At 43.5% G+C, this 15,451-nt stretch overlaps 1 protein-coding gene across 3 annotated transcripts in view; it reads right to left on the reverse strand.

Annotated features, from left to right (window-relative positions):
* The window catches only part of EPHX2 (epoxide hydrolase 2), a 66,290-nt gene that overhangs the window by 46,900 nt on the left and 3,939 nt on the right, over nucleotides 1-15,451 (reverse strand). For all 3 annotated transcript variants that reach the window (XM_033429807.2, XM_049711741.1, XM_004270694.3), the window contains exons 2-5: nucleotides 6,214-6,298; nucleotides 2,977-3,136; nucleotides 1,827-2,017; nucleotides 285-407 (exon numbers count right to left, since the gene is read on the reverse strand). In XM_033429807.2, the coding sequence (XP_033285698.1) occupies nucleotides 285-407; nucleotides 1,827-2,017; nucleotides 2,977-3,136; nucleotides 6,214-6,298 (559 nt within the window). The remainder of the gene's footprint in view (nucleotides 1-284; nucleotides 408-1,826; nucleotides 2,018-2,976; nucleotides 3,137-6,213; nucleotides 6,299-15,451) is intronic.

The following is a 15,451-nucleotide window of genomic DNA, read 5'->3' on the forward strand; positions in this document are numbered from 1 at the left end:
TGGGTGGCTTTGAAGGCCCCACTCTAGTCTTGGTCCTCTGAGTCTGACCAGTATAGATTCTTGCTCTCAGAGTGTCCTTTTCCTGTTCACTGACTGCAGAGAAGGAAACAGGAAGTTCTTCATGGACATCATGCTGATTGCACTAAGGGTAACGGTCTCCCACCGAGGAGCTCCCTACTGGGAACCACACCGGGAGCAGTGAACGCCCTCACTTGTTTTGTCGCTTGCGTACCTAAACACAGATGAGCGACAGGAAATCTGACTCAGAGCGGACAGAAAGTTACCTGCACCCCGGTTACTTTCTCCAGCTCCCTCAGGGCAGTGTCAGTGTCACGCACGAGGATGGTGACCATCCCCAGGTCACGGGCCGGCTTCAGATTAACTTCGAAGTCATCCAAGAAAACCACCTGAATGCAAAGAGCATGGATACTAGCATCACTTCTACCAAAGCAAAACTCATGTACAAGGGCCACTGGCCAGAAACACGTTAAAGTGAGAACAGCGGTTGAGATTAAGAATTAATAATCTCACAATAAGATTGATTGATTAGAGATTAAGAATTATTTTCTTCTCTCCATGTAACTCTTTACTCTTAAAATTAAAAACATTTAATTCCATAAACATAAACACACAGATGGATATACATGTTCACTGAATTCTGAAACTGTAAAAAGATTAAAGAAGAATATAAACTTATCAGGATGACATTAAAATTCATCTAGGAAAATGTATGAATAGACCCCCCAAAAAATGTCTGGAAAAGAACTATAATAAAGTCAGATAATAAAACAGAGAGTCGAGGAATAGACTCATATCCAAATTTTAGTTTCTAATAAAAGTGTCATGCCCAATTGGTGAGGAAAAAGATTATTTAAAAGATTATTAAATTATTTCAACAGTTTGGGGGAAAAAGTGGGTCCTTCCTTCACTTATTCCCCAAATAAATTCTGAATAGATCAAAGATTTAAATGTCAAAAGAAATGATCCTTAAAAAAAAAAAGAAAATCCTTAAAGTTGTAGAAGAAAGCATGGGGCAGTTATTTATAATCTTGGATTAGGGCAGGCCTGGTTGTCTAAGCAGCTCATCCAACCTAAAAGCCATCAATGAAAAGACATTTATTTATATGCATACTAAAATTCAGAGCACTGTTATAATGCTTAATCAGGGGTCTGAGAAGAGCAGAAGCAAAGTTTGAGAGGAGAAGGGAAGAGTTCTGGGATTGAACAGGTAAGGATTTCCCTCTGATCAGCTTGTGGGTGAAGCAGGGTTAACAAGAAAGGGTCAGAAATGCCAGAGCAAGGAATTTCATCTTGGTCCAAAGGCCTTTTTGGAGATTGGAGTAGGGAAACACAACAAAAACAACATTTTAGACTAGATAATCTAGAGACGGCATGAAGACAGAATTTAGGGGTGCAGGGATACCCCTACAAGGAGAGTTCTGCAGTATTGGAGCCCATTCCTGCCCAGCCTTTGGTGGGGTGACCCTGACCAGCCTGTGTCTTGGGAAAGTCTCCCAGGGTCTATGTTTCTTTTAGGTAAACTGAGGCAGCTGGTCTAGCAGCTTTTGACAATACCTGTTTTAACCAAGGTCCTGTAAGAGCCACGGAGAGGAGCCAGATGCCCACCTCCGGTAGAACTTTCTAGGTTGAAGTGGTGGGTAAAAGCCCTTCAGAAGTCCTGGCCTGGGAGAAGTGGCACCTGCCACTGGACATAGGACCACCCTGCCAGGTCCCAGGTGTCCCCCATCTCTTCACGCCTCCTCAATTTTTCTTGATTGCAATATCTCTAGAACATTCTTTTCGACTGAAAGGCAGTGTCTAGGTACCTCATTGGGGCTGGCCTTCAAGACGTCCAGCATGAACTTGTAGATCTGAGGGTCAGGCTTGGCCATTCCGATCCTGCATGACTCAATCAGGAAATCGAAGTGCGGCCTGAGCTCACACATCGTCTGGGCCAGGCTGCCTCTCTGGGTGCTGTCATCCAGCCAGATGTTGGTGAGGATGCAGGTTGTAAATCCTGAGTGAGAAGGTACCAGTGAATAGACCAGCTATAGAACTTTGCTCTGAGAAGCTCCGGGTATCCCACAGGGGGCCCCCAAGACGGGGCCAGGCGGGGTTCTGCTCACTTACATCAATCTCCTGATGTCTGGCTTCTAAACTGACAAGTTAGAAAAGCACCATCGTTACCCATAAGCCCCTCCCGGCGCAGACGCTAGAGCCTCTAACAGTGTGCACCAAGGGCTTTCAGATGGAAACACTACATCCCTTCATTTCTTGCAATCGTAGAGCAAGAAGTTGTGATATTCGTCAGCTCATTGGATCAGAGTTTTGACATTCATCAGCCCATTCGATCCTCACACCTTTGGGGCAGGCAGGGCAGATCTTACCACCCCACTTTTACCAACGGGAAAATGGAAGCTCAGACACATTTTAAGCTGCCCAGAGCCGCAGAGTGCAGGCAGAGCTGAGGCCGGCCCAGAATCCCACCTTTGGACTGCCACTCCAACCCTCCTCTCAGTCTACGTTACTGCAAACTCTGCTGGACCACGCTTCAAAACACCTGCCTTGGCAGAGACGGTGCTCCCACTTCAAAACCAGAGGAATGTAAACAGAGACAGCATTATCCCCTGCCTAACCACACAGGACAAGAACCGGGAGATGCTGGAAACAAGACAAGGATAAGTCAATGGACAGACCCTTTCCATGTAATATGAGTGGGAAATATGTCTCAGACACAACCAGGTAAGGCTACTGATACGTGGGGAGGATGACCTCAAACATGCCTGTGATGAAGAGCTGGGCTCTGCCACTAAATAAATGTCTATTCAAGGAAAATCAAGTGAAGGAATTACTAATACATATGAGTATAAATGTGCCTGTCATTGAATTCAATGCACATTTAGATGTATTTTGACCTGACCCTCCCAAGGGTTCTCGTGTGGTTGGGTCAGAGAATGGCCAGTCTCAGATCCTTACCCTTCTTTTTGAGAGTGAGAGCTGCCTTAAGCATGGGGTCGTTGACCTTTCTTGCTGCAAGCGCCTTGCCAAAGATCTGATTTATAGAGAAATTCTCAGGGAGGCAGATTCCAGAGTCCTCAGAACATTTCCTGCAGTTTTCTTCCATGAATGGCATCCACTGTGAAAGTGAATTGATGAGGGATTGTCAATTGGTGAAACCACTTGGAAAAGCTTTGGGCAGCATTTACTAAATCTGAACACATGCATTCCCTGTGATCCAGCAACTCCACTCCTGGACACATACCCAGTGGAAATGTCCACATATGTTCACCAAAAGACATGCACAAAAATGTTCATAGCAGTACTTTTCCTAAGAACTGCAAACTAGAAACTACTCAAATCCCCCTGTTAGGGCTGAACTGGGTCCCCTACAAATTCATGTTGAAGTCCTAACCCCCAGGACCTCAGAATGTGATTGTCCTTTGGAAAGAGGGTCTTTAAAGAGATCATTAAGGTAAAATTGTGGTTCTCCAAGGACAATGGTGCTTCAAGGACAAAGGACGACCCTGCCTGTAAAAGTTGCAGCGTTACACCCCCAACAGGACTCTTACTCGCTCCCCTTACCGTGTTGTGATGGTTACGAAATTCCTGAGCCCACCTGGGCAACGCCCACCTGGGCAACGGGACCTGGCCCAAATAAGGAAAGGCATCTTGCCTGTCCCACTCCACCCTATAGAAGGAAGGTATATGTGCCTCGACCAATCCGTAAATGAAATTTTCACCTCAGACCGTTCCTTTGTTTTCTGGCTATAAAAACTGATCAATAGCACATGTTTGGGCTCGACTCTCCCAGACTACTAGGAAGTCAGCCGGCCCACTGTTCAGGCAGCCACCCCTCCCTCTAATAAATTCTATAATCTTTACATTCTGCCTTTGTGTCTGGAAATTCTTTTCCAACCTGCATTGGGACCACGACAAAAATGACGTCGGGGGGCCCTAATCCAACCTGACTGGTGTCCTTATAAGAACAGGCGATTAGGACACAGACACACACAGAAGAAAGAATGTGAGGACACAGGGAGAAGTCGGCCACCTAGAAGCCAAGGAGAGAGGCCTCAGAAGAAACCAACCCTGCCAACACCTTGGTCTTGGGCTTCTAGCCTCCAGAGCTATGAGAAAACAAATTTTGTCGTTTAAGCCACCCAGTCTGTGGTATTTTGTTATGGTAGCCCTAGCAAACGAATACACCCATTAATAGCAGAATGGATGGTGGTATATTTATACACTATCATAGTAGCACTCTTGTCTCGTATATAATAGTCCCGAACTAAAAATTACCCAAATACCCATCAATAGCAGAATGATAGAGAGCCCAGAAAAAAACCCCACATGTCAATTAATTTATGACAAAGGAGCCAAGAGTACATGATGAGGAAAGAACAGTCTCTTCAATAAATGGTGTTGGGAAAACTGTAGAGTCACATGTAAATGAATGAAATTCATACCACTTCTCCCTTTCCTTACCTTCCAACAATATTACTGCAGCTTTTTTTTTATTGATTCACGCTTCAGTAATGTTTATCCCCAATGGTATCATTACAGTTTTCATTCACGAGTTGCCAAAATATGTGTGTGTGTGTGTGTGTGTGTGTGTGAAAGACAGAGAGTTTTAAAGTGACCCCAATTCACTACACTCCCCACGCTAAGACCACACTTGTCTTCACTGGAAAGGTGGGCTTTGCTTTCTATTATGATGGGCCCCAAGTTCTCTGTTAGACTGATAGGTGGCTGTAATTCATAAATTAAAAAAAAAAACCAGACTGCTTTATCTGTGTGCTCATAGAGTAGATTCTCAATAGCCTTTCTTCTCCGAGGCACTAATTGAGGATTCAAGTGGTTTTAGATCCTGATTACTTTATTTAAAGATAATCTCCAACTACACTTCAATTTTAAAAAATCGGGGTTGTAGTAACAACAATAACTACTCTCTATTGAGCACTGATTACGTGCCAGGCACTGTGCTAAGCACTTTTCAAGCTTCATAACAACCTAGGAGACGGAGCATCTTATCGATCTCATTTTACAGGTGGCAAAACTGAGACTCTGAGAGGTTCTGTGACTTGCTGTGCTCACACGTCTGTAAGTGGGAGCTATGCTCCAAATCCCGACATCAGATTCCAAAGTCCACCCATCTTACAGTTATAAATTAACAAAACTTCCCCTGACCCAGTGGCCCCTGTCTGAAAATAAGTACTCTAAGGATGACTACTATCAAGAAAACAGAAAATAACAGGTTGGCAAGGATGTGGAAACACTGGAAACCTTGTGCACTGTTGGGAGGAAAATGTAAAATGGTGCAGCCACTATGGAAAACACTATGGTGGTTCCTCAAAAAATTAAAAATGGAAAACTACCCTAAGATCCAGCAATCCCACTTCTGGATATATATCCAGAAAAACTGAAAGCAAGATTTCAAACTTATATTTGTACACCCATGTTCCTAGCAGCATTAGACATGGTGACCAAGAGGAGGAAGTAACCTAAATGTCCATTGATAGATGAATGGATAAACAGAACGTAGTCTATCCACACAATGGAATCTCATTCATCCTTAAGAAAGAAGGCAATTGTGACACATGCTACAATATGGATGAACCTTGAAGACATCATGCTAAGCAAAATAAGTCAGTCACTAGAGGACAAATATTGCATGATTCCAGTTATATAAGATATGTGTAGTAGCTAAATAGAGGCAGAAAGTTCAGTAGTGGTTGCCAGGGGTTGGGGAAAGGAGGAATGGGCAGCGTTGTTTAATGGGTATAGAGTTTCCGTTTTGCAAGATGAAAAGAGCTCTGGAGATGGACGGTGGTGTTGGTTACCCGGCGTGAATATACTTAACGCTACCGAATTGTATACTTAAAAATGATCAAGGTGGTAAATTTTATGTGATGTGTATTTAACCACAGCTTAAGGGGGAAAAAAAAAAAAAAGCTACTCTGGCTGCTGTAATTCCCTGGCATAGATCTTCAAGGGCTTGGAAATTTCCTAATCACTGGGGTGTGGCCCTCTGCTTGGATCAAAGAGACAATAAACAATCTGAAATGTCTCCAGCCCAGTCTTGTGAGTTAAGCGTTATAAGGGGTAAACGGGTGAGGCAGACATGGCCCTGCCCTCACAGAGCTTATGGTCAGCAGGGGAGATGGGTGTGTAGTTACAGAACACCTTCTCAAGGGGGTCTATGAGGGGTCGCCACACCTGGGAAAATGTGATCTCTCCCTTCATCATGCGGGCGCTGGAACCATCTGGGCCTCCTTTCACGAAAGCTCCATTCAGAAAGCCACTGCAAGACACAAAGAAGCATCAGGAACGTTCAGATGACTTCATCACAACGGCAGGTAGGGGACAGACACCTTGATTTTGGACTTCTAGCCTCCGGAACTGTTGTTGAAGCCACCCAGTCTGTGGTCGTTCGTTCTGGTAACCCTAGGTGATTAATACGCCTCAATTCATATCCATCTCTTATATGTGGTCCTGAGGAGTAGCAGACATAGAGAGAGCAGCTCATTGCCTTCTCGCTTCCCTACATTACAAAACATAAGGTCCCATTCCACTTTCTTGATCATTTCCCACACCCAGTGGTGGCTGAGCTACCCCAGCATGGCTGGCTGGGTGACACCAGCCATATAATGGATGGCACGTACCTGGCATGCACGCACAACTCTGAATCCCTGGCCGACTTTAATAACCCATCGCCACAGCCTATACCACTGCATCCAGACACTGATTTATGATCCTTCTTAGTCCAGTGTCCCAGGCAAATATTTACAATGGACTGGAATCGGCAACCCAGTTAAAAGTATTTACCATTCCCATGTTAAGAGAACAAATATCTGGGAGTTTCGTATCTGATAACAGTCAACAACCTTTTACCTGACTAACCCTCTTGCAGGTAACAATAATCAACTTTAGACAAAACATTAAAAAAATATATATCCCGGGCTTCCCTGGTGGCGCAGTGGTTGAGAGTCTGCCTGCCGATGCAGGGGACACGGGTTCCTGCCCCGGTCCGGGAAGATCCCACATGCCGCGAAGCGGCTGGGCCTGTGAGCCATGGCCGCTGAGCCTGCGCGTCCAGAGCCTGTGCTCCGCAACGGGAGAGGCCACAACAGTGAGAGGCCCGCGTACCGCAAAAAACAAAACAAAACAAAACAAAACAAAAAAATATATATATCCCTACTATCTGTACCCTTGCTCCATTTTCCAGCATCAGCAGTGGCTTTGGCACATCTTTGCCATCAGTTGTCTTTTTTAAAAAAAACAGCATTGTTAAATTATGCTTACATAACACCCAATTCACATGTTCTCAGTGTACGATTCAATGACTTGTAGTAATTTTATGGAGGTGTGCAAATATCACCACATTGCAGTTTTAGAGCATTTCCATCACCTCGAAAAGATCCCTCGTGCCCTTCCCCAGCTGCCGTCCAATTTCAAAGAGCAACATACAGTTCAACTCAACAATCTTGCACTGAGGACCGAAGGCATCAAGGCATTGTGCCAGATGCCGTGATATAAAAATGGAAAAATCTGGATCTATTCTTAGGGAACTCACAGGAGAACAAGGGAGGCAACATATAAACAAATAACTATTACACAGTGGGTGAGTGAGATGGAAAAGCAAAGGGAAAATTGTTTTTTCTGCCTGAAGATTAGGGGCTGATAAAAGAAGGGAAGTGAAGGAAGAATACAGCTCTAGAGGAAGGAGATGTCAATGACTCTATAGGACAAAAGCAGGCAGTATTTTTTTAAAAAGAAGCAATTTGAGATAAGTTGTTGGCATTGGAAAGCATGACTTTCAAATTTTAAGGTTAATAAAAGCAGTGAACAGTCAAATGGCTATTACAGAAAATGAAATTAGTGAATCAGAAGACCCACCAAATTTTCCAAGAACAAAGAGTAAAATGATGAAGCAATTAAAATTAATGTGGAAAAAGATAAGACCTACGGAGGCCAAATTCCTTCAATAAACAAGAAAAATCACAGAAGGAATGATCAGGGAAGCAACAGTCACAGGGATAACGGGAGAAGATGTCTCTGGGTTGAAGAAAACTCTGAGCTCTCAAATCAAAAGTGTTCGCCAAACACGAGGTTAAATTAATGAAAAAAGAACCACAGCAGGTATAGGGTAGGGAAATGTTTCAAATTCCTGGGATAAGAAAGTATAACAGACAACATTTTGTGTAGAAAAACAGATTATACGCAAAAGAAAAACAATTCAGACTGATAACAGCCTTCTATTCTGCAACTTTAAATGTAAGAAGATTGTGGAGTAATACTCAGGAGACACTGAGATAAAAAGATAACAAGAAACAATACCCCCCAAATCCATCCACAGACAAGTTACTTTATGTCCAGTGAGGTCCTTTGTTTTAGAGATCTTGGTTGATTTCAATAACTGACCAGTTGGGTCATTTGGTTTTTTCTCTTCCCATGCTTTAAACTCCTGCTCTGGTTTTAAATTCACCAATAAAGAGTGAGCCCACAAAACCACAGTGGCCCCTACCATGATCCCCAGTAGAAGCAGAATTCGGGCCCATGTGCTCGCTCTCTTTCTCCTCACGTCCTCACTGTGTGGCCCTAGGAGTGCTGTGTAATTTCCAGGTCTTGTAAGTAACAAACCTTTACTTTTTTCCCTGATGACTACTCCTGAAGGGCGTCTTGAACCACAAGGGCTGGTCCGACCACAACATTGATTATTCATAAGCTGAGAACCACACAAACCACTTTCAGACAGCTAAAACTAATACAATTGTTTGCTATCACGGCTTTCCTGGAAAAAAAATTCAAGAAAGACTTCTAGTCAACTTAAAGATAGATCAAAATAAAAATCTTGAGGACAGGAAAGAGATGGTTTAAAAGAAATGATAACAAACAATTGGAAATGAAATTTTTAAAAAATATCATTTACCTTAAAATTAAAAAAAAAAAAATCTAATGAAAGACGTTTAAGACCTCTACACTAAAAACTACAAAATTAAGAGAAATTAAAACCCTTGAAAGAGATTAGCGGGGGACCTTCAAGATGGTGGAGGAGTAAGATGCAGAGATCACCTTCCTCCCCACAAATACATCAGAAATACATCTACACGTGGAACAACTCCTACAGAACACCTACTGAATGCTGGCAGAAGACCTCAGACCTCCCAAAAGGCAAGAAACTCCCCACGTACCTGGGTAGGGAAAAGATAAAGAAAAAACAGAGACAAAACAATAGGGACGGGACCTGCACCAGTGGGAGGGAGCTGTGAAGGAGAAAAGGTTTCCACACACTAGGAAGCCCCTTCGCGGGCGGAGACTGCGGGTGGCGGAGTGGGGTAGCTTCAGAGCCACGGAGGAGAGGACAGCAACAGGCGTGCGGAGGGCAAAGCGGAGAGATTCCCGCCCAGAGGATCGGGGCCGACCGGCACTCACCAGCCCGAGAGGCTTGTCGGCTCACCCGCCGGGGCGGGCGGGGCTGGAAGCTGAGGCTTGGGCTTCGGTCAGAGCGCAGGGAGAGGACTGGGGTTGGCGGCGTGAACACAGCCTGCAGGGGGTTAGTGCGCCACGGCTGGCCGGGAGGGAGTCCGGGGAAAAGTCTGGACCTGCCGAAGGGGCAAGAGACCATTGTTTCGGGGTGTGTGAGGAGAGGGGATTCAGAGCACGGCCTAAAGGAGCTCCAGAGACGGGCGCGAGCAGCGGCTATCAGCATGGACCCCAGAGACGGGCATGAGACGCTAAGGCTGCTGCTGCCGCCACCAAGAAGCCTGTGTGCGAGCACAGGTCACTATCCACACCCCCCTTCCGGGGAGCCTGTGCAGCCCGCCACTGCCAGGGTCCCGGGATCCAGGGACAACTTCCCCGGGAGAACGCACGGCGCACCTCAGGCTGTGCAACGTCACGCCGGCCTCTGCCGCCGCAGGCTCGCCCCGCATCCGTGCCCCTCCCTCCCCCCGGCCTGAGTGAGCCAGAGCCCCCGAATCAGCTGCTCCTTTAACCCCGTCCTGTCTGGGTGCAGAACAGATGCCCTCCAGTGACGTACACGCAGAGGCGGGGCCAAATCCAAAGCTGAGCCCCGGGAGCTGTGAGAACAAAGAAGAGAAAGGGAAATCTCTCCCAGCAGCCTCAGAAACAGCGGATTAAAGCTCCACAATCAACTTGATGTACCCTGCATCTGTGGAATGCATGAATAGACAACGAATCATCCCAAATCGAGGAGGTGGACTTTGGGAGCAACTGTAGACTTGGGGTTTGCTTTCTGCATCTAATTTGTTTCTGGTTTTATGCTTATCTTAGTTTAGTATTTAGAGTTTACTATCATTGGTAGATTTGTTTACTGATTTGGTTGCTCTCTTCTTTTTTTAAAGTTTTATAAATATATATATTTTCTTCCTTTTTCTCTTTTTGTGAGTGTGTATGGGTACACTTCTTTGTGTGATTTTGTCTGTATAGCTTTGCTTTTTCCATTTGTCCTAGGGTTCTGTCTGTCCATTTTTTTTTTTTTTTTTGTATAGTTTTTAGCACTTGTTATCACTGGTGGATTTGTTTTTTTGGTTTGGTTGCTCTCTTGTTTCTATTTTTTTTAATATTTTTTCTTTTTAATACTTTTTTATTTTTTAATAACTTTATTTTATTTTTCTTTCTGTCTGTCTTTTTTTTTTTTTTTTTTTCTCCCTTTTCTTCTGAGCCGTGTGGCTGACAGGGTCTTGGTGCTCCGGCTGGGTGTCAGGCCTGAGCCTCTGAGGTTGGGAGAGCCGAGTTCAGGACATTGCTCCACCAGAGACCTCCCAGCTCCACATAATATCAAACAGTGAAAGCTCTCCCAGAGATCTCCATCTCAACGCTAAGACCCAGCTCCACTCAATGACCAGCAAGCTACAGTGCTGGACACCCTATGTCACACAACTAGCATGACAGGAACACAACCCCATCCATTAGCACATAGGCTGCCTAAAATCATAATAAGGTCACAGACACCCCAAAACACAACCCCAAAAAACACCTGGACATGGTCCTGCTCACCAGAAAGACAAGATCCAGCCTCATCCACCAGAACACAGGCACCAGGCCCCTCCACCAGGAAGTCTACACAGCCCACTGAACCAACCTTAGCCACTGGGGACAGACACCAAAAACAATGGGAACTATGAACCTGCAGCCTGTGAAAAGGAGACCCCAAACACAGTAAGTTAAGCAAAATTAGAAGACAGAGAAACACACACAGCAGATGAAAGAGCAAGGTGAAAACCCATCAAACCAAACAAAGGAAGAGGAAAGAGGCAGTCTACCTGAAAAAGAATTCAGAGTAATGATAGTAAAGATGATCCAACATCTTGGAAATAGAATGGAGAAAATACAAGAAACGTTTAACAAGGACCGAGAAGAACTAAAGAGCAAACAAACAATGATGAACAGCACAATAAATGAAATAAATATTCTCTAGAAGGAATCAATAGCAGAATAACTGAGGCAGAAGAACAGATAAGTGACCTGGAAGATAAAATAGTGGAAATAACTACTGCAATGCAGAAGTAAGAAAAAAGAATGAAAAGAATTGAGGACAGTCTCAGAGACCTCTGGGACAACATGAAACGCAACAACATTCAAATTATAGGGGTCTCAGAAGAAGAGGAGAAAAAAAAAGGGACTGAGAAAATATTTGAAGAGATTATAGTTGAAAACTTCCCTAATATGGGAAAGGAAATAGCCAAGTCCAGGAAGTGCAGAGGGTCCCATACAGGATCAATCCAAGGAGAAACACACCAAGACATATTAATCAAACTATCAAAAATTAAATACAAAGAAAAAGTATTAAAAGCAGCAAGGGAAAAGCAACAAATAACATACAAGGGAATCCCCATAAGGTTAACAGCTGATCTTTCAGCAGAAACTCTGCAAGCCAGAGGGAGTGGCAGGACATATTTAAAGTGATAAAAGGGAAAAGCCTACAACCAAGATTACTCTACCCAGCAAGGATCTCATTCAGATTCGACAGAGAAATTAAAAGCTTTACAGACAACCAAAAGCTAAGAGAATTCAGTACCACCAAACCAGCTTTACAACAAAGGCTAAAGGAACTTCTCTACGCAGGAAACACAAGAGAAGGAAAAGACCTACAATAACAAATCCAAAACAATTAAGAAAATGGTAATAGGAACGTACATGTTGATAACTACCTTAAATATAAATGGTTTAAATGTTCCAACCAAAAGACATAGACTGGCTGAATGGACACAAAATCAAGACCCATATATGTACTGTCTACAAGAGACCCACTTCAGACCTAGGGACACATACAGACCGAAAGTGAGGGGATGGAAAAAGATATTCTATGCAAATGGAAATCAAAAGAAAGCTGGAGTAGCTATTCTCATATCAGACAAAATAGACTTTAAAATAAAGACTATTACAAGAGACAAAGAAGGACACTACGTAATGATCAAGGGATCAATCCTAGAAGAAGATATAACAATTGCAAATATTTATGCACCCAACATAGGAGCACCTCAATACATAAGGCAAATGCTAACAGCCATAAAAGGGGAAATCAACAGTAACACATTCATAGTAGGGGACTTTAACACCCCACTTTCACCTATGGACAGATCAACCAAAATGAAAATAAAGAAGGAAACTCAAGCTTTAAATGATACATTAAACAATATGGACCTAAAACTGACCATTTTAACCATTTTTAAGTGTACAGATCAGTGCCATTAAGTACACTGTTGTGCAACCATCACCACTATCCATCTCCAGAACTTCTTCATCTTCCTATCTTTACAACCTAAAATTTTGTACCCATTAAACAATACTCCTCTTTCTCCCTCCCAGCCATCATTTTAAATCAGATTATATTGCGTACATTTTGTATCCTCCTCAATCATCCAGAAAACATTAGTTGTATATGAAATTTAATCTTACGCTGTTTACTATCATCGTTACTAGTGATTTTTGCACAACTGAACTCTTGAGACTCAACCATTATATCTAGAATTCAATCGTTGTTCCCCAAAGGGAATCTTCACCTACTGAATACATACATTCATAGCTAATAATGTACAGCTGACCCTTGAACAACACTGGGGTTTAGGGCACTGACCCTCTGCAAAAATCCCTGTATAACCCATAGCTGGCCCTCCAACTACGTGGTTCCTCAAAATCCTTGGATTTGACCAACCTCAGATAGTGTGGTACTGTAGTACTCACTACTGAAAACAAACAAAAAAACCAATGTACTAGTGGACCTGTGCAGTTCAAACTTGTGTTGTTCAAGGGTCAACTGTATTAGGCAAAGGAGCTGGAAGCAGCAGATTTGTCTCATGATAAAACTGGAAGCAAAGTAATCTACCTGCCTGGGGAAAGTTCTGGTGAGAGTGAGCACGAGAGGCTGGAAGGAAGGATGGTTAAGTAACCTGGCTGTGGCAGTGTGGGGCAGAATGTTATTATTGTTTCCACCCCAACTGGCCAATAGCAGATGGGTGTACTGCGATTCAATCCTGACACTACCTGTCCAGAGTTAGCACAGACCCCACAGGTTGAAGGCAAGTCTTCCACAGACCTGCCCTCACGTCAGACACCAGCTGCAGTCTCAGGGGTTCTCCAGGCCACCCATACTTCTGACCATCTGGCTACAAATTTGGGGGTTCCCACAACCCTCCAGTTCTGATAATTCACTAGAACAACTTACAGAACACTGAAAAGTGTTACTTACTTTTAAGTTTTACTATTAAGTTTTATTTTAAAGAATACACAGAAGGCAAGGTCTGCGAGGGCGCACAGGGCATCGGGGCCCTCTCGCCATGAAATCAGGGCACATCATCCTCCTGGCAAATTGATGTGGTCACCAACCAGGAAGCTCCACTGAGCCTCAGTGTACAGAGATTTTATTGGGCCTTCATTAGGCATGATTGATTAACTCATTGGCTACATGTCTGAACTAAATCCCCAGGGTTCTCCCCTCCCTAGAGCTCTGGCAGGTACAAAGTCTCAAACCTCTAATCACAGAGATCGGTCTTTCTGGTGACCAGCCCCCATTAGGAAGCTCTGCAGAACCTCCCACCAGGTGAGTAACCTCATTAGCACAACAAAGACACACTGATCACTCAGGAAATCCCAAGGGTTTTTAGAAGCTCTGTACTAGGAACCCAGGACAAACACCAGACAAATTCATCATTATATTGATAGGAAAAACACAGGTAGCAATGAACATGTCTGCTGACAGAAAAGATTATGTTAATAGTAGGAGTTACTATACATGCATATTAAAAAAACAAAAGTAATCTTAAGGAGAACAAGAAACAAAATGTATCAGTAAGAAGACTAGAGACAAGATGTTTCCCCAAGGGAAGCTGGAAGAAAAGAACTTGATCAATCCAACTAAAGATGGGAAAAAGAAGGGAGAAAAAAAGAAGTAGCAGAAGAGATGGTAAGTGGAAAACATAAAACGTCATGGTAGAAATCAAGAATTCCTAGAAATCAAGAAGAAAGTGACAATCCAGTACAAAAATGGGCAAACGGTATAAACAGGTAAACACCAAAGGAAAAAATACAAATGGCCAACAAAAATGAACAGTGGAGAGGAAAATGCAGACTGATACAAGGTAATGTTTTTCCTTCATCTGACTGGCCAAAGTTTAAAAGGGTTGGGACTTCCCTGGTGGTGCAGCGGTTAAGAATCCGCCTGCCAATGCAGGGGACATGGGTTTGAGCCCTGGTTCGGGAAGATCCTACATGCCGTGGTGCAACTAAGCTGGTGAGCCACAACTACTAAGCCTGCACTCCAGAGCCTGCAAGCCACAACTACTGAAACCCACATGCCACAACTGCAGCTAGAGCCCGTGCTCTGCAACAAGAGAAGCCACCGCAATGAGAACCCTCTGCACCGCAATGAAGAATAGCCCCCGCTCGCTGCAACTAGAGAAAGCCTGTGCGCAGCAATTAAGACCTAACACAGCCAAAAATAAATAAAGAAATAAATTTATTTTAAAAAAAAAAAGGTTTAAGAGAACCATCTCCTCTGCAGGGAGGATCTGGGCTGGCCTTCTCATGCAATGTCGGGACAGGTACAGCATTTTTTGAACAGCTTGGCAGGATCTGTCAATATTTTAAATGTAAATACATACACTTTTACTTGGCAACTCCACTTTTAGAAAACTACCCTACAGAAACATTAGTGACATTATTTGTAACAGTGACAACTAACAAATAAATAAATGTCCACCAACAGGGAAAAATGGTTAAATAAATTACGGCACTTCTGTATTGTGGAATGCTAAGGAGTGGTTAAAAAGAGCAAGGTAGATCTATGTAAATGGACACAAAAGATATCCAACTGTCGAATGAAAGCTAAAATTACGTAAAAAAATGAAAACCTAGAACAATATATGTTCTATGATTCTATTGTTTTTTTTTTAACCTACTTGTCTACCAATCTACCTACCTACCAATCTATGCG

Source organism: Orcinus orca, chromosome 6 (assembly GCF_937001465.1).
Source record: "Orcinus orca chromosome 6, mOrcOrc1.1, whole genome shotgun sequence".
In the NCBI taxonomy this organism is placed as follows: Eukaryota; Metazoa; Chordata; class Mammalia; order Artiodactyla; family Delphinidae; genus Orcinus; species Orcinus orca.